The sequence below is a fragment of the Lynx rufus genome, unplaced genomic scaffold, assembly GCF_022079265.1.
Source record: "Lynx rufus isolate CCGP_SWC_20201006 ecotype Redwood Valley unplaced genomic scaffold, mLynRuf1.p SCAF_15, whole genome shotgun sequence".
Taxonomy (NCBI): domain Eukaryota; kingdom Metazoa; phylum Chordata; class Mammalia; order Carnivora; family Felidae; genus Lynx; species Lynx rufus.
Genome location: NW_025814829.1, coordinates 34,505,901 through 34,525,143, shown reverse-complemented (window position 1 = coordinate 34,525,143; position 19,243 = coordinate 34,505,901). Strand labels below are relative to the sequence as shown.

The 19,243-nt window shown below is 45.8% G+C and overlaps 1 protein-coding gene across 2 annotated transcripts in view; it reads left to right on the top strand.

Moving 5' to 3' along the window:
* Positions 1-19,243, top strand: part of PTPN14 (protein tyrosine phosphatase non-receptor type 14) — a 180,376-nt gene that overhangs the window by 137,466 nt on the left and 23,667 nt on the right. For both annotated transcript variants that reach the window (XM_047076841.1, XM_047076842.1), the window contains exons 9-14: positions 2,428-2,515; positions 3,335-3,417; positions 6,275-6,332; positions 9,801-9,879; positions 11,889-13,366; positions 17,544-17,687. In XM_047076841.1, coding sequence (XP_046932797.1) covers positions 2,428-2,515; positions 3,335-3,417; positions 6,275-6,332; positions 9,801-9,879; positions 11,889-13,366; positions 17,544-17,687 — 1,930 coding nt within the window. The remainder of the gene's footprint in view (positions 1-2,427; positions 2,516-3,334; positions 3,418-6,274; positions 6,333-9,800; positions 9,880-11,888; positions 13,367-17,543; positions 17,688-19,243) is intronic.

Below are 19,243 nucleotides of genomic sequence, written 5' to 3'. Positions count from 1 at the left end.
GATTTGGTACTTTTTCATCATTTTGCATTTTAGAATTCTTTTTCTAATGCTTATTTATTTTAGACAGAGTGCAAGCAGGGAAGGGGCAGAGAGAGAGAGAGGGGGAGACACAGAATCCAAAGGCGGCTCAAGGCTCTGAGCTGTCAGTGCAGAGCCCGACATGGGGCTCAAACTCATGAACCACTACATCATGACCTGAGCCGAAGTTGGATGCTTCACCGACTGAGCCACCTAGGCACCTCTCGTTATTTTGCATTTTAAGCCCTCTTCTCTGTTTAACGTGAGAGACCAGTGTCTCCTCGGGTCACGTGTCCGGGAGCTTGCTCGTGTTGGCATCCGTAGTTGCTACCGTAGTGTCAGTGATCTCAAAAGCTGCATCCTTGCTTTCATTTACAAGGGCAGTGTGGCCAGTTATTTACTGGAAGACGAGCTTTCTTGTACATGCATCTGGTAGGCATAGCTGTGCACCTAGGCCAGATCATCAAAGACAGCTCTTAGAGTCAAAGCAAAGTCCACCTTCTGGGCGTGGATCTTGCCCAGCTGTGTACTCTCTGGATCAGCAGTTGATCTGGGTCATTTTGCAAGTATTTTCCCACCAAAAGCTTCCTAATTGGCTTCCCCCCAAACCCCGCCCCCCTCTGCCGCTAGGTCCCCACCCTGCCATTATTTTTGTTCATTTAGTTTTTTCTTGCTCTGTGAAAGGGGACATTATTGAAACAGGAGTAGGGGGAAGATCTTGGTGGCTGCAGAATAAACTTTTTGACTTTTGGACATACTCAGTCAACTCCATACACGTACAATAAGTTACAAATGGGTCAAGCAAAATGCATAAATTAGGCAGCGATATAACTATGAATTTTTATGCCCATTTAAAGCTGTTCGGGCATTTTGTCCCACACAGTTCTTCATAGCTGAATCAATGCTTCGTTTTCTCCTTGAGCCTGGAGAAGTAGACAAGTCTTACGTTTCAGTTGTGGAGGTTAAATAGAAGAAAATAGCAGTTTGAAACTCTGCTGATGGTAAGCCACTCATAGGCTTGGTTCGGTTCCTTAGGAACTGCTTCCGGACTTCTTCCTCCAGTCCTTATCTCGAAAGCCCTACAGGCTGGGAATTTGCTTCTGCCATGGTCTGCCATGGTGTCATGGTAATGATGCCCCTAGGGGAAGTCGCATGGTGGAGGAGGAGTGGATCCAGAGTTTTGGCAGTCGGTTTGAAGGAATGGAGCCTGAGGAAACCAAATCTCTCTTATCTCTAGAGACCTTCATTGAGGAGCCTGTAGCTCTGGGTCGTGTAGATGTAATCTCTTGGAATTGTAAGTCAACCGACAGCTCTACTGATCACCTGTAGAGAGTATGGCCCCAGCAGATGTACGTAAACACAGTTGGTCCTGGAATAATGGAAGGGTGACTGGAGGAATGCCCGTAAGCCCCAGTATGGAACTCGTGCATCCCCAGTGAGCAGAGTGAACGTGGCTAAGTCCTGTACTCGTTTGTGCCTCAATTGTCTCATCTCTAAAGGAGGAACAAAAATAGCTGCCTTGTCGACCTTAGAGAGTCGATAAAGGAACCGTACTCTATACAGATGGGAGGCAATATTACTACTTTTAATTCTCTCAGCCAACATCCATTGCATGTTGAATGCCGGGTGCTTGGCTCCGTGCTTGGAATACAGACACGAAGACAGCAGAATCTCTAGGCATGGCGTCTTTGGGCTAGTCTGGCTTAGTTTGGGATCTAGTCACAGAGGTCAACAGTTGTAATACCACGTGGTGACCGATAGGGAACTATACGCATGCGTGTTGTCGGGACGAGAAAGAGAGAAGGTGACTTCTGAGCTAAGTCTTGAAGGAATCATCTAGGCAGAGGATAGGGCAGTGAAGGTTGGCCTGAAGAGGGAATTGTAGATCGGGGCACAGAGTGAAGGTAGACAGTAGTAAGAGGCGGCTACAAACTGACTCCAGGCAGAATGGGAAACTACAGCTTACCTTCCCGGGCACTTTCTCTTGGTGGCATAATCAGTCTGTAGCCTACGCTGCAACACAGAATCTATGTGGATTCTTTGGCCTAGATTCCTGGAAACACGTGACTTTGAAATAATATGCGCCTCCATATGCTTTGCAGTTTGGAAATGTGAAAAACAAGGCAGACGTTCCTTGAACGTTTTCCTCACAACTAGTCATAAAGGAAAGTACACCTTATGAACAGCAGTATCCAGATTTACGTCATACGGTTTCCTTAGCTATTTAAGTTTGACCCGGGGTGTGTTTTCTTTATCTTTTTGCTTGGAGAGAAGGCACATTTAGTTTTTAAAACTATAGTTAAATCGTAATTTGTAAAATGAGACTCACCAGCAGCGATGACCCTCCTGTGCTGATTCATAACTGCATGGAACCTGCCTGGCAAACCCAGTTGTTTTTCTTGTGACCAGGTGGAATGACATCGGGAATATCACACACAACAAGTCGACTATTCTGGTGGAGCTCATCAACAAAGAAGAGACGGCCCTCTTTCACACGGTAAGCAAAATGGAAAGATGGGGGCAGGGTCCGACAGACAGCTTGCCGTGTGACCTCTCAACTCCCCACATCCCTTCTTTGCTCTCTGCGTCGTGAGAGGATAAATGTTCTACTGAACCCGTAACCGTCCACCTCTCGCCCAGTGCTGTCGTTACTCATTTCCGGGTAGTGGTGGTGATTTCCCGTTCAGAACGCCAGGTTTCCAAGCCGAGTTTGGACTCGGGGATTTCGGTTCCTCCACCTGCTGTGTTTGGGGTGGATCCCATTGTCTGGCGTGCTGCGTTCCTCCGCGCTCAAGTTACAGCCCACATCCAGTAACCCCCCGATTATATTGCACAGCATTTTCTTTTGCTGGCGGACCTGGATTTTCTCCCCCCAGCCGCACAGCCCAAGCCTAATCTGAAGTAACCTGAGTGATCTTCCTTCTGTGGAGGGCCCCCTTGAGAGCAAGGGCTGTTCGTGCACCTCGCTGCCTCTCAGTGATGCTTGGTGTTCATTCCGTGCTCTGTCTTGATCCACTTATTTATTTTTAAAGCATCTGGTTTGGAATTGTGTGAAGATATGCCAGCCCATGGTGTAAGCCCAGTGCCCTGAGTATGGAAGATTCTTTAACAGATTGTCTGCCATCCTTGGGTGGGCTTCCTAGCCCAGCTTGCTGCAGAATTTCAGCACACCGGTTTGCTGCTCGGGGGGCTATTTTGTGTGTGGCCTGACGATACGAAGGGAACGTGGCCCTGTTCGGGAGAATCCTAGGGAGATGCGTTTATAATCAAATACATGTTTTATTTATTTTTTTTCCTCTGCCTCTTCTTTTCCAAGGACGATCTTGAAAATGCCAAGTATATCTCTCGGTTGTTTGCTACACGGCACAAGTTTTACAAACAAAACAAAATCTGCACTGAGTAAGTAAGCCGTCTGTCCACCTTCTCACTGGAAGGCCCGGTCAGATTAACTCCATGTGCTTTAGGGATGTCGTAGATGGCGTCTGCCATTCGCTCTTTTCCCTCCTTCCTCGTGGAAGCTGACCAGGCAGGAGGGAAAGAACTTTAATGACGAAGGCCGTCTGGCACAGCGCGTGCGCCTGGAGAGAAAATAACTCACAAATTGACTGTGAGTGCTTGACTACCTGGACGGGTTGGCCCACATTAGTGCCTTTCCATCCTCTGTGAGGAGTTCGGAGGAGCTGAGCGGTTCCCAATTTGCCAGGGTGCCCCTTCGTGTCAGATGCGGGGTATGTTCAGAAGTGTGTCACGGAGTAGCAAGCCAACTTGAAAGAAAAGAAGGTTCTGTCATCCTCAGCCCTGTTTCTCTTACACAGTTGGCTAACCCCGCGTGTGCTTCTGGGTCATGTCATCTGCCTGTAAATGAGAGGCCAGGGTAATTAGAGGAAGACTTGGAATACACTAATAGACGTCACGAATCCATGTGTGTTTTTTCAATTTAATTTGGAAATAAAGACGATAAAGGGAGTCTGATATGGGAACTTAAATGTGACCTGACCTTGGATGTAGAGTAGCTGGGGCTCACGCTATCATTGCCTTTATTTTGGTTGCCTTCAAAAGATGTTCCTCAGCAGAGGACGTTCGGCAGTTGGGGCGCCCTAGGTGCTTAATTGTGTTTCAAAGAATTCGGGGATATAAATGCAAGAGAGGAACTGCTTTTCCATTCCCCCAGTGGACACATCCAAGAGTGTGAGAGTATTGTCCCAGAGCAGTTCCTGCTGAAAATTGCGGCTGCTTTAGAACTGGAGCCTCAGGTCCTGACAGACTTTCTTCTCTACACGATGGAGGCTCTTTCAAACCGGTCTTTGCAATTGGTCACTGTCGGAGTCTGAAAGGATCGTTGATGGTATCAGGTCCGCCAGCAAAGTTTGCAAATGTAAATCGGAAGGGCAGTGATCAGGGAGCGGCAAGTCAAACAGCCATCACTGTACGGGCACGCACACGCGCACGCACACGCACGTGGCGTTCTTTTGAACAGACTCCCCGTAGATCACTTCTGTGCACTTCTGCGCTGCAGCGGCCTTTGATCTGCGGGGGGGTCTTTGACATTAACACGAACTCTATGGTCGGCTTCTGGAGGGCGAATTAAAATCTGACTGTTTTAAGCAGTGAATTTCACTGTGGTCTTCTGGTTGGACCATTTCTCAGCAAGGGAGTTTACTGTAAAATTTGCAGAGTATTTTGATTTCTTTGGCGGTCTCCGAATACTAGTGAGCATCCCACGTTAGCCTGAAAACTGAGGAAATGGTGTTTTCCTTTCTACTTCTGTAATAACCATTCTTTTCTCCTCACCAGGTAGAGGAGGTTCCTAACCTCTTATTTGGACTCTCTAAGATGTACACACACACACACACACACACACACTCTCCATACACACAGTAAATTCTGTGTATAGTTTCAGGATCTAAGCACAGACTGCATTAAGGCCTGGGATAAACCCCCTGTAGTTTTAGGAAACTAGCATTATCTTAACAGCATCTTCCTCCAGAGGTCTGCACACCCTGACTGCTAAAAGACTATCATTGATTTTCATTTCATTTCATAGAGCTCCAAAGAGTGCTTCCCATATTTCTTGACTTGAGAAGAAAAATTGCAGGGAGTGGGAAGGGTGTTTAACCTAAGTCTAATAATACTATATTTGGCCAGTTGTTAAAAAAAAAAAAAAAGTCCAACGTTACTGTTTCCACACCTCATGAAAGAAAGAAAAGGTGTTTTATCACTAAAAAGGTAGGAAAGATGAACTATCAGACAAAGGAGAATGCTTTAAATTGAAGAATTCTAGCTTGATGGAAAATTCTACGTGTCCTGGGTTTTTTGTTTGTTTTTGTCTATGTATGAGTTCACTGAAGACTAGGGAAAATGTCAGTCTGGACTTTGAGACCCATTTCTCAAAGACACCTTTGATTTCAGTACTCAAGAATTTCTTAATACTCTTAGCTCCCACACATTTTTATCCCTACGTTAAAAAAAATTCACGTTGATTCTCAGTCTGGAAAGGATCTGATTAGATTACTACTTATAATCAGTATTATCTTAATTCAAAAAGATCTTTGTATGGTCTTACTCAAACATATTTAATCTGTTTTGGATTCCATTTGACTGGCAGCATTTAAAAAATATATTTTTTTCTTGCTGTTTTTCTTTATGAAAGATTTTACACATAGACAAAGATACAAAGAATACAATTTTTAAAAAACCCATGTAATAATAGTGATATTTTTCAGTCTTGCTTATTTCCCTCATAATATTTTTTGGAAATAAGCCTCATTCTTCTGTAAAATTTAATATCTAAGGATCATGTGCTCTAAACATTTTGAAAATAAGAGAATAAAAAAGGAAATCAACATTTTTCATAGCCTCTCCATTCAGAAATAAATGTTTACATTTTGCCATAAATTATTTAGCTCTCTGTCTCTTTTTTTTTTAATGTTTATTTATTTTTGAGACAGAGAGAGACACAGCATGAACGGGGGAGGGTCAGAGAGAGAGGGAGACACAGAATCTGAAGCAGGCTCCAGGCTCTGAGCGGTCAGCACAGAGCCCGACGCGAGGTTCGAACTCACGGACCATGAGATCATGACCTGAGCCAAAGTCCAACGCTCAACCACCTGAGCCACCCAGGCGTGCCTTATTATTTAGCTCTCTTGTCTGTTTCCCCCCCCCATCCCGCCTTTTCCCCCTCTCTTGTTGGTCCGTCTGATCATCTTATGTATGATAAATAAAATGACTCTTCTCATTTCTTTAACTTTTCCTGTAGACAATCAAATTCTCCACCCCCCATCAGACGCCAACCCACCTGGAGCCGATCCTCTCTGGTATGTATAAAGTCTGCAGTAATCAAATGGTCTGACTGTTGGGGATGGAATGTCCTTTTGTTGCTCAATTGAAAGGAAACATGACTAGGGCATCATGACCAGGTGAGATCTTATGAAAACATAGAAGAGCATCAGTCAGCCAAGCAGGTGTCATGAATATTCATGTCCCATTTGTGCCCCATCACGTGGGACATCCATGTGCCCATCCACAGCCATCACTTCTTGAAGTATGGCTCAAGGTTCACCCCCGAAGAATAAGTCTTAAGGCTGATGAGACCGTGTTTCTTCAGCATGTGACCTGTGGTGTGTGTTTTTGTCCATTTGCTCATCTGTGATTTTATCACTGTTTCTGGTTGTTACATACACATGTCTTTAGTTATAAGCTCTACAAATTCTTTTGTATTTGCCAACATAGATAGATCTTAATAAACTAGTCAGAAAATGCTTTTTGAATGAACCCAAACTGAACGAGTTTAGTCGATGGTTTCAAGTTAGGGTATTTGAGGGGGAAGATTAATTACATATCTTCTAATTTTAAGACCAACAAAATCGATTTACTGAATTGATCTACTTTTCTATCTAATCTAACATTAGCTTTTTTCATTTTTTAAAAAATTTCTCCTCTTGGGGCGCCTGGGTGGCTCAGTCGGTTAAGCGTCCGACTTCAGCTCAGGTCATGATCTCACAGTCCGTGAGTTCAAGCCCCACTTTGGGCTCTGTGCTGACAGTTCGGAGCCTGGATCCTGCTTCAGATTCTGTGTCTCCCTCCCTCTCTGCCCCTCCCCTGCTCATGCTGTGTCTCCCTCTGTCTCAAAAATAAATAAAAACATTAAACAAAAAATTTCTCCTCTTCTGAATAAGGAAACACAACTCTAATTTCAATACATCTGTTCTTAGGCTGTGTTTTATTTTGAGGACTACTTTAGGATAATATCATAGAAAGATGCAGGAAAGTGACCTTTAAACATGTGACCTTTAAAATTTTCTAGGTGACCATTTCCTTCGAGTTGATAGGAGAATAAAATTGAATTTTTCCTCATACACAGTGTATACCCTATAGCACATCTTTAACTTGTCTTTCCGAAGGAGAGTTTTGAGGAATTTTTTTTTTTTTGTCTGGAAAATGCATAGACAATGAACTCTTAGAATTCTAGAGTTGAGCCATTATGTCATCACATTCCTGAGTACCCAACATGAATATTATTAATCTCGATGTCATGCATAGTATCTCACAAGTGGCCCTTGCCTTGGAGGTCCAGAGGGTCACTTTGGGCTTTTCCCTTGTGGCATTGATAGATTTGTTCATGGCACTGGTTTCTTTATACTTCTCCTTTGTGAATATTATTTTTTTTTTAGACTCCACATGTCTTCATTAGGGAGATGATTTTTCATTTATGTCCATGAAACACCATGGAGGCCAAGTATTTTAAAGCTGTCTTGTGATTTGATCTCATCCTAATTACCTGGAGAAGATAAAGAGGTTTTCGTATTTTATCTGGGTGAAGACAATCTGCAGGAAGCCAAGTTCAAGGCTCCTCCCTTTCTTCTACCCTTCAGGGCAAAACCATATTACCAGGAGTTCCCTGGGATGAGTGATATTGTCTCTTTTCGGCTTCCTTGCTGAGAACCAGGACTGCTATTTTTCTCTTGCCCTTCTGCTGCCTATATTATGGCGTCTCCCTTGTTTCTAAATTAGCAGGTCTGGAAAGATAGAATGATATGCACTATATATAACATAGCACAATATTATATATATAATACAAAGAGATGGAATAAATAAGATCCCGAAATGGTATTTGGAGGATTAGCTGTTATTATCCTTTGCTGTACACTTATGCCAATTCATAAACAGTCACTTGCTTATTAGATTTTTTTTTAATTCCAAAAAATTGGATTTTTAAGAGCAAGAGAAGGCAGTGAGCCAGCTTTACCTTACTATGCATTTCTATTACCTCACGTGAATCCCTTCCCACTGTTTTTGTTTGTTTGTTTTAAGCCTCAAAACTGGCTGTCCTACGCTGGAAAAATTGAGTTGAATTACGTACCACCAAGAAGAGGAAAATATTTTAAAATTGCAATTCATAAACCAGCCAAAGTTGGGGGGGGTGGGGAGAAACAGCCAAAGGGAATATTGAGAAAAGCTGATACAGCACCTTCTTTTCGGTACCATGAACTCCTTTCTTAGATTAATTTCAATTCCTTATTTCTTCTTTCTTGACTTTTTTATTTTTGGATCCCTTATCTTTATTACCTTCTTTACGTGCCCTTTTGATGCTTAAGCATTATTTGTGGCAGGCAAAATGGCAGATGAGTTATTTGCCCAGCTTCAGATTATGGCAAGTGTTCTTCCGGTATTGAGGGATACTGAGAAAGTGTGACCCCTGCTGGCTTTGGGTTTTTTTGGCTTGATCTCAGCCGTTCTCCTAAAGCAGTAATATTAAACCAGTATCTATGAGAGTAATTTCAAAATAATCGAATATATCCTGTTTGGTGGTTTACAGGCTTAAAGTTTTTTAAAGATTTTTGTTTTTTAGAGTCAAAACTTTTTCTTCAAAGAAGCTGTCACTGGGGATCCCAATATCTAAATAACATAAATATTGTTGGTGATAAGGGGAGGGAAGAGGTGTGGTTTGATTGGCTAGAAGCTGAGATGTACTGAGGCTCGGTGATTTGCTGTAGGTCACGTTAGCAACTAATCATATTTCCTTTGTCGGCTCACCAAATATTGAGCTGATCTAAACTTTTTTTTTTTTTCTTCTGAAAGTTTTATTCTTGTCTGCACCAGGAAGTTGTTCAGGTTGGGTCTAAATAACCATCTTTAAGGAGTCTCTTGGAAAAGATTTTTCACTGCAGAGTAGATGGTTGAACTAGATTCGCTGCAAGACCTGTCCACATTGGGTTCTGCAACGGGGGGTCCATAACTGGTCTTGAGAACCACACACATATTGTCACGGGTCACCATTCAGATTTTTGTATAAATTTGCAACCGAACCCAGCTTAACACCACCCCCGTCCCTACTGGAGGTTGACGTGGTGCTGTAAACTAGGGTCATAGGTGCAGACAATTTTGGTTAGAATGAAACCGAGTTTCCCCTTATTGTCATTATTCTTTAGGTCGAATATAATAAATCTACATGTTCTGAATTACTCCTTTTAAAAGGGCATTGGGAGTTTTGCAAGCATATCAGGAAATAGACTAAATGTTAATTACAGCTTCCTTACCTTTCTCACCTTGAACCAGCTGCCTTATTTCTCTCCGTTTCTCCAGTCCTAGACTTAATGATGAGATGGGGGTACAGATGAGTCAAAGAGGGACGAGTCAAGGGTGGACCAGCAGAGAGGCCACAGTGTGCTTTCCTGCAGACGTGGGTGAATGATGGGCTGTCGTGTGCTTGGGCTGGTGCCCCGTGAGATTCCATGGCCATTTGTGCCACGGCCTTCCCACCTGTGCTGTCTTTTCTGTTTCAGCCCCGACAGCAGCCGTACATCTTGCCTCCCATGCATGTCCAGTGTGGTGAACACTACTCGGAAACACACACTTCGCAAGGTAAACCGTGGCTTGTCATTTTCCCTTCTTGAGACGAAAAGTTGAGTACCTGTCAGCGGTGAAGAAGTTTTTTTTTTTTATTTCTTAGATGACAGTGATACTTTTGTTTTAACTTTGTCATTGTCTGAATGGCAGCAGGCGGCGGCTTCGATTTGTGAAAGGCATAGCGTGTCACTTGCCCCCGAGAGGAAAACTTTCCCAGAATTGGCTGCCGAGGGAGTTGGGAGAAGGCAGTGAGCAAGTTCCTTGTCTCCTCCCTCTGATGAGTGGGCTTGGAGAAGAGAGAGGGACAGTAAGCCCCACGGAATGCTCTTCCCCCTCGTGACCCATATCGAGCACACAGAGCACACAGGTGTCCAACTTACTTAAAAGAAAGGCACAAATAATCTCCACTCCTCTCTTTAACTGCTGCCTGCCATTTCTCCGGACACCTGTTCTTGTCTCAGAGCAAATGGAGTCTGTTTTTTATTCTTTTTCTCCCCAAACACTCCCATGCCAAACATGTGAGAAAATCCGTCCTAAGAATAATGGTTCTAATAATAACAATTACCATTTATAGAGCAGTTCCTCTCCCTAAGCACTGTGCTAAGCCCTTGCAACGTATTGTTTCATTTAATCCTCAAAATAAACCCACACGATAGGTACTATTACTAGTGCCATTTATAGAAAAAGAAAGTGGGGTGCAGAAAGGGTATGGGAGGAGCTTTGAGGTGAAAAATGACTCTTGAGCCAGTGCCCTCTTCGTCATTACACTAACTACATCTCAGAAAAGGAATGTTACTAAACGTGGGTGTCGGCAGTATGTTGAACGGATAATGTGTTTCTGTGTCACCATAGGCTGGCTATTTTGAACCTGTGTCCTGTCGGAGTGTGAGTGTGGAAACTATAAGATAGTCAAGACTCTTTAATCAAATACTCCTTTTTATAAGCAGACGAGCAAAGTTACCCTGCTTCTGTGGGAAAGCCCCAGAGCCCATAGAGATGGAGAAGTGGCACACCTTTGTTCCTGGGTTTTGCTGGTTTTTCTTGTCCATCTCAGCTCATCTGGTCTGTGAGCACACTCCTCCTCAGGCAACTGAACGTTTTCAGTCACCTTTTCTGGTTGGTGGTTTTTGGTTTTATTTTTTGCCTTTCTGCCTGTCCTCCTCTCCTTTGCTCATGCTTAAATCCAGAGTGTGAAAATGATGAACTTTGCTCATCAGAAAGTGTTTGGGCAAGAGGTTGCCTTCCTAGGGTGTGTGTGTGTGTGTGTGTGTGTGTACGTGTATGTGTGTGTTCAAGAAACCACGGACACCTAGTATGGGCCTGACTTTAGCAATCTACGTTTTACCTCTTTAGGACCCTCCTTAAACCACTATTAATTTTAATGTCAAGTGACCTCAGTGATGAAGCCAATTCTAGAGGAGAGTTGTAGGCAGTGCCCAAAAGAACTCCTGGTTCTGATTTTGCCCTCCATCGGTTGCTGATCAGAACCAACTAGCCATGCGTGCTGACACCTCGACTGCATCATTTGTCTTGTGTATTTACGAACGCTCAGGAGTTCCTCGGGGAAGGGGACCTTTTCCATTGCTGTCCGGAACATAAGCTCCAGGTATCGGTAACTTCAAATGCATCGTCCTGTTAAAGTTCTTGACTTCCTGGCCCAAATAGCCGGTCCCGTTGCTGGGCCCTGGACAAGAAGACAGGTTTACCCAACATGAGGGCCATTGTTGGTGCCTGATTTCAGAGCTCATGGCAAAATGGAGAACTTCCCCAGGTGATAACTATTCCAAACGTGCCTAGCTTTCTTTGATTGCATTCACTTTCTCTTTTTAGTATGCTTTCAAGTGTTCTTTCTGTATGTTGGTGTCTCACCCAAGAGTTATTAGTTTTTCCATGGAATACGTCGGTGGAGACCACAGGATTTCACTTTTAATGACCTCTGAAAGTCACGCCCAGGAGTGTGAGGATGAACTTAGTTGAAGCAGGGTGATGTGGACGTTCACGGGCCTTTGTTTGATTTCTTGTAGATAGCATCTTCCATGGGAATGAAGAAGCCTTGTACTGCAATTCCCACAACAGCCTGGACTTAAATTATTTAAATGGCACCGTCACCAATGGCAGCGTGTGTAGCGTTCACAGCGTCAACTCCCTCAACTGCTCCCAGAGTTTCATCCAGGCTTCTCCTGTGTCCTCCAACCTCAGTATCCCCGGGAGTGACATCATGCGGGCCGACTACATCCCTAGCCACCGGCATAGCGCCATCATTGTGCCATCCTACCGGCCGACCCCCGATTATGAGACGGTCATGCGGCAGATGAAGAGGGGGACCGTGCACGCCGACAGCCAGAGCCAGTCTCTGCGGAACCTCAGCATCATCAACACGCATGCCTACAACCAGCCAGAGGATCTGGTGTACAGCCAGCCCGAGATGCGGGAGAGGCCCCCCTACGCTGTCCCTTATGGGCCGCAGGGAGGCTACGGTAACAAACTCGTCAGCCCGTCTGACCAGATGAACCCAAAGAATAACATGGTGCCGAGCAAGCCGGGGGCAAGCTCCATCTCCCACACGGTGAGCACCCCAGAGCTGGCCAATATGCAGCTCCAAGGCACCCAGAACTACAACGCGGCCCATATGCTCAAAAACTATCTCTTCAGGCCGCCGCCCCCCTACCCACGGCCGCGCCCTGCCACCAGCACCCCAGACCTCGCCAGCCACCGTCACAGGTACGTCAGCGGCAGTAGCCCCGACCTGGTGACCCGCAAGGTGCAGCTCTCGGTGAAGACCTTCCAAGAAGACAGCTCCCCAGTGGTGCACCAGTCTCTCCAGGAGGTGAGCGAGCCCCTCACGGCCACCAAGCACCACGGCACGGCGAATAAGCGCCACAGCCTGGAGGTGATGAGCAGCATGGTGCGAGGCATGGAGGCCATGACCTTGAAATCGCTCAACATCCCCATGGCGCGCCGAAACACACTCCGGGAGCAGGGGCCGCCCGAGGAGGTGCCGGGGAGTCACGAGGCTCACCAGCTTCCCCATTACCACCACAAGAAGACCCTCTCGGATGCCACCATGCTGATCCACAGCAGCGAGAGTGAGGAGGAGGAGGAGGAGGCCCCAGGGTCGGTGCCCCAGATCCCCATGCTCCGGGAGAAGATGGGGTACAGTGCCCAGCTACAGGCAGCCTTGGCCCGAATCCCAAACAAGCCCCCGCCCGAATACCCTGGCCCGAGGAAGAGCGTTAGCAACGGGGCCCTGAGGCAAGACCAGGTCAGCCTGCCTCCTGCCGCCGCCAGGGCTAGGGTCCTGAGGCACGGGCCGGCCAAGGCCATCAGTGTTTCCCGAGCGGATCAGCTGGCCGTGGCTGGGCCTTCCCTCGGTCCGTCCATCTCCGAACCCGACCTGACAAGCGTGAAGGAGCGGGTCAAGAAAGAGCCTGTGAAGGAGAGACCGGTGTCTGAGATGTTCTCCCTGGAAGACAGCATTGTAGAGAGAGAGATGGCCATCAGGGTAAGTGTCCTCCTCTCCCACGGCAGGGTTCAGCGGGCACTTCAACACACAGCCTCCTCCCCACCGCCCCACACAGCTTCCTCCGCTCCTTCTCCATGACTCTCCGGCTTAAAGTATGAAAGCACATGTGCTCTGGGCCCTGAAGAAGGTGCGAGGCTTATTCAGGGAATCTGTTAGGAAGTTAGAGAATCAGTTGGCATCTCAACAGGTAGCGTTTCATTTCACAAAACTTTGTATTTTTACCCCTTCAGCTAAACCTTCCGTTTTTCATTCATGGCTTCTAATTGGTACACTTGGCCCAAGGCCCTGTAATGGCGTTAGGATGCTGTAGGTTGGTTGTTGAGATCAGCCTCTAGGCCAGCATCGTGCTGTTTATTTGGGGTCAAATTTCCTGTGTGGGAGTGGCTAGGAGCTCTCCTTCCTACGTCTCTTGTTCCTGTTTTAGGGGGAAGCATTCCTCCCCCCCCCCAATTTATAGTGAAAGAGCAACATCCCTTCAGAGCACAGCTTTGTGTGGAGATCCCTCTCCCAGGAAGGCCCACCAATATTGACCGGACCACGACGTGTCCATTTTATTTTCAGATTTTCTTTCAGTAGATGGGTAACACAGAGCAAGAAAACTACAGTATTACTCAGAAGTTCACCATTGAGTTTCGGCTCCCCATTAAGCTCATTCTATCAAAATTCACACACACGCGTGGAAACACACGCATACATATACGCACACTTACGACATTTGAAGATGCCTGATATCAGACATAAGTAACTCTTATTCAGGATATGTACCAGCTTGGGGGCCGGGTAAGCTGTCAGAGCAAGAGTGTGTAGGTAACAGGTGCGCACGCAGAACGACAAAGTGAGTTAGCTCCTACTAATGAGAAAATTGCCAGATTGTAGTTGCTACTTTAAAAAAAAATTTCAGAACGCCATTGCTGCTTGTTCTGGACATTTTCACAACCTCAAAAAATAAAAAATCATTTCCTTTCATCACAACTAATCAAGCCCTGGTTGACTCATCATCTGTGGGCACCACATCGCTGCCACAGGGTCTCTGCCACTTAGCAACTCCAGAACATGTAAGTGAAAATTTGCTCTGACGGAGTTCTTAGACTCCCTTCCTTTTATAAGTCTCCCTGCACCGCAGTGGTAATCAAGCTGAAGAGAACAGTCGAGGGCCCACGGTTTAAGGAAGCCACGTTTGTGGGTTCCGGAATCTAAACTGCAGCAACTTTATTACTTTAGACAGAACCTTCAGAACATTCCCAGCAGCACCCTTTTGGCCACCAGTGGAGCAGCGCTAAGGATCTGGTACAGGAATAACTTTTTCCACTTTTTGCAAACCTAGAAGGAAATCGTGAAAGATGTGCTTGTGCCTCCCCTGGCCAATATAACCGTTTGGCTGACAGATGGAATGAAACGCGGGGGTGGCGCCACGGGGGAGACCTTTCCCAGCTTGGAAAAAGTAACGCATTGGTAGAAATGGATTTTCAGTTCGTCTTGGCCGCAGGCCCCTTGACCACAACTCAAGAACCTGTCAGCCCAGGCAGCCAGCTTTGCAGTCACCCCTGCCCACTTGATGTTTATTGACGCCTACGTGGTCCCATAGCCTCATGTTGGTCGTTCATCCCCTCCTCTTGTTACCTGTGTTCAACAAAGCCCTCTATCCAGACCCACGGCATTGGCTTTCTACGTAGAGCTTCACAAAGAAGCAACGGGATTTTCCACTGTTTTTCCCCTGTGTTCTGCCACCCCATCCATGTGGATAATAGTGAATAGCTGATTCCACCCCTTCGTTGTAGTTCGGGAACATCATTACCCCATCCCTACTTCATTCTCCCATTGATTTTTTTTTTTTTTTAATTATATATACTCAGGTGCTCAGAGACCACAACTCTTGTCTGAGGTCTTGACCTTAGAGAAAGACTAGGAAGTTCTTCAGTGAGCCAGTGTGCCAGCGAGATAGCGATGGTGCCAGTGGCTCTGAAGGTTGGGATGGTTTCCCATCTGCTTTTCTTTTAATGAAGAAACTCCTCCCCCCACCCACCCCGTCCATGCGCTTCCCACATCTCAGATCCTCCTCTGCCCTCCCCATCGTGGGCAGCTTCTGCCTGGCTTGTTAGGAATGGATAAGAATGGAGAAGGCTGTCCAGGCCTCTCTAGGATACGAAAACAGTGAGAACATTTAAGCAAATGGGAACTGGAGGGGCGGCAAGTATGGTGAGAATGTGCCCTGCGGGCAGCTCTCTATAATGTTGGAGCCACTTGTCCCTTTGATGGATGATTCAGGCCTGCTGTGGTGATAGCTCCTCCTTCTGGCCCCTACTGCTGCCTTGAGGACATTTCAGTGTTTGTAGCCCCTGAACCTGAAATCAGGTGCAAGGAAAGAGAAAAGGCCAAATCAGACTTTTGAGTTATTTATTTGTTATCTCTGGCAACAAGCTGATAGGATAAGTGAGAAGGAACTAAGAGTAATCGTTTATCACTGGGGTTTCAGTTTTCACCAGGTCCCTAGTAATCTTTTCCTGACAAAGATAAGTTAGTTACTTTTTGCCTTAGGCCCAGTTAGTATCACCTGATGGTACAGGTGGGAAGGAAGCAGCAGGATTGTTAGGAGGACCTGGGAGACATTTTTTCTGAGAATTTTGCAGAGGGAAATATTCCTATGAAAGGAGATAATGAGGCGGGGGCGGTGGGGGGTGGTGCGGAAATATTTCTCACAAAAACAAATTGATAAGCTAGCAAACAAGCAAAACCCCCAAATTTAAATCTGGAATCTTCAAAATCTTCCTGGGATTGAGCAACCAGGGCCAACCTTTTGGCTGAAGGTTAATGGACACTTCTCTCACTTTATCACAGTTAATCTTCCTCTGAGATGTTCTTTAGTTTGATGGGTCGGCCCTGTGACTGAATGAAGCATCTTAGTGACAGCCATCACTCCATTCTGACTATAGGTGGCATTGAGAGGCTGATGGGATATAGGGTTGTAATGCCAGCCTATCCCCCCCACACTTAGAATAATCTGCCATCTGCTGGCACCAGGGCTCCATCGCCACACCTCTCTGGGGAGCGCGTTTATAAATGACACACTAAGAAACAGAATTACTTAAAACCTGGAAAAGAAACCGGGGAGAAGATGACCCTTCCTCTGGGGCAGCCAAAGGAATCTGCAAAGGAGTTTCACTTCTGTTAGGATCAGAATCTTAAATGCTGTTTAACTCCTCCGCCTGTATGCTTTAGGAAGTCCCTCTGTCCTTCTGTCTTCTAAGACACAGTTGTTTTGAGGAAATGCTCTTACAGGCTTGCCTGAGGACAAGGAGATTTCTTTCACACCTCGGTCAGGATCAGCGTAGAGGGCACAAGGAAGCACAGAAGTACACCTAACAGTGAGAACCTTGACTGGTCCCAGTTTCAGAGTATTGGTGCAGGTGAGAATGGAGAGGAAATCAAAACCCCCAAACAAGGGCCACGTGCTAACATCCAGCCTTCTCCCTGGATGGTGCCCTCAGCCCCCAAATCCTTATTCCCCCATAGCAGAGTCACAGTCAGTAATGTCCCATCGTGGTCATTGGGAGCCATAGTGCCCATTCCTTTGGGCCTTCTGGATGTGGCATGAAGGGTTATGCCTCATGGATCGTGCTGGATGACCGCAGACTTTGGCATTGGCAAGTCTGGGGATGATTTCCGTCTCAGCCTCTCAGAATGGAAACTTGGGAAGGTTTCTCTTCACGGTTTATGTGTCTGGATCTCTTAACAAGGCAACAAACGACGTTTATAAGTTATTAATCATTTAATTTGTATAAAAGGGCCATCATTGTGATGGGATTGGATTCTTTATGAGACTCCTGTCTTCCTTCAGCCCTTGTCTTCCTGAAGTGTCTTGCTCGTATGCCGTTTTGCGCTTTTTGGCCGAATGGCAGTGGGTATTTATGTGAAGTCTTTGCTTGTACTCGTTTGTTTGTTAGTTCACTCATTCATCCGTTTTTAGATAAAAGCTCAGGGGGAACTGGCTTCTTCAGGCACGGCGGGAATAAGGGGAAGGCTCTGTTTGAATTTGTCCTACTGATGGTGATTGTCTGCATTCCTTGGCTGGGGAGTTACAGATTTGGGGAGATTAGAACACATTCCAGCACTCTGCTCTTACTATAAACAATGAGAACATGCCTTTTCTTGCCGCAAGAATCTAGAGAAGCAGAAGATGGCAAGCCTGGAGGCACAGAAGCGGCCGCTCATGTTGGCGGCGCTGAATGGACTCTCAGTTGCCCGGGTCTCGGGGCGGGAAGAGAGCCGAGCTGATGCCACCCGAGTTCCCATGGATGAGAGGGTAAGCGCTGGGCTTGTCGAGCATGTGATTCATTCTCTGTGGTCTTGCGATTCCTGAGCTCTCGCCTTGCCCAAACATGCCAGCACCAAGGTTTGTTTGATGAATTAATTCTCTCATTTGAGATTAGCCAGGCCCGGTGTGCATTGTATTAAATCGATTCTTTCCAGCATCTCCAGTTTCATTGTCAAGTTCATGCAGTAATGCCTGCGTCACGGGACCGGCCCCTAACCAGCTGCGTGGCCTTGGTCAAGTCAGTCTTTTGCTGGGCCTGTTTCTATTTTTGCCAAATTAAGCAATTGCTGTAGCTTTCGACTTCTGTGAATTTTGTGAACCATTACCCTTTATTAGGGAGTGATTATCTTACCCAAGCATTTACAGAATTTTTTTTAATATACCGTCCCCTTCTTTGGCTGTAAAACATGACTGATTGATAATGCATTGTGAGAACTTTGGCTTTGAAAAGCAGGAAGAAGCTGCATGGTAGTATTTTAGACGTGAAGAAAGGCGTTCCTTTAGTTTCTGCAATTACTTTGTGCTTAAGAAACACATGTACATTTAATTTTCTTTTTAATCTTTTTTTGAGAGAGAGACAGTGCATGAGCAGGGGAGGGGCAGAGATAGAGGGAGACACAGAACCTGAAGCAGGCTCCAGGCTCTGAGCTGTCAGCACAGAGCCCGTCGTGAGGCTAGAACTCGTGAACCGCGAGATCATGACCTGAGCTGAAGTTGGCTGCTTAACCAACTGAACCACCCAGGTACCCCTATGTGTAAATTTATTTCAGTGCTGGTGACATTTGGATTTTAGATTTCTGCCAGTGTACATGAAATGTTAGAAAGATTTTAAAGGCAGGAGGGACTGTAGAGGAATCATTTAATCCAGTTAATACCGTGTTATTGTACTTGGTAGTTTGGCCACAGGAAAAATAAAAGATGGACTCTCATCCTCAAAACTAGAGAACTGTGGACCAGTATCATCTTAAATTTAGCTCAGTAAAAACAGCTCTGGAAGTGGAGAAAAGGCTGTTTGGATAATTAAGATGAACAGTCTTTTTATCACTGGAATTTAAACAGAGGTGTTGGGACACCTGGGTGGCTCAGTCGGTTAAGCACCCGACCTTTGATTTCAGCCCAGGTCATGACCTCATGGTTCATGGGATTGAGCCCCACGTCGGGCTCTGGGCTGACAGCAGAAACTGCCTGGGATTCTCTCTCTTCCTCTCTCTCTGCCCCTCCCCCACTCATGCTTTCTCTCTCTCAAGTAAATAAATGTTACAAAAATAAACAGAGGCGTTAATAACGAAAATACTGACTTTGAATTTCAGCTCTTGCCTGGCCTTAATGACTGGTTCTATTTAAGGTATGAATGAGAAGGAAATTGGTTATTGGGCCAGAGAAACTAGCAAAATGGTTAATAATGAGACCAAATAATCAAGCATTCGTTGCACCTCTTGAAACTGCTTGTTATTAACATGATCACTGTAAATCTTGAAAGAAATCTGATTTGTTGGGGTTTGGGGATAGGATAATCCGGAAAGCTGAAGATTAATTTCTGTTGC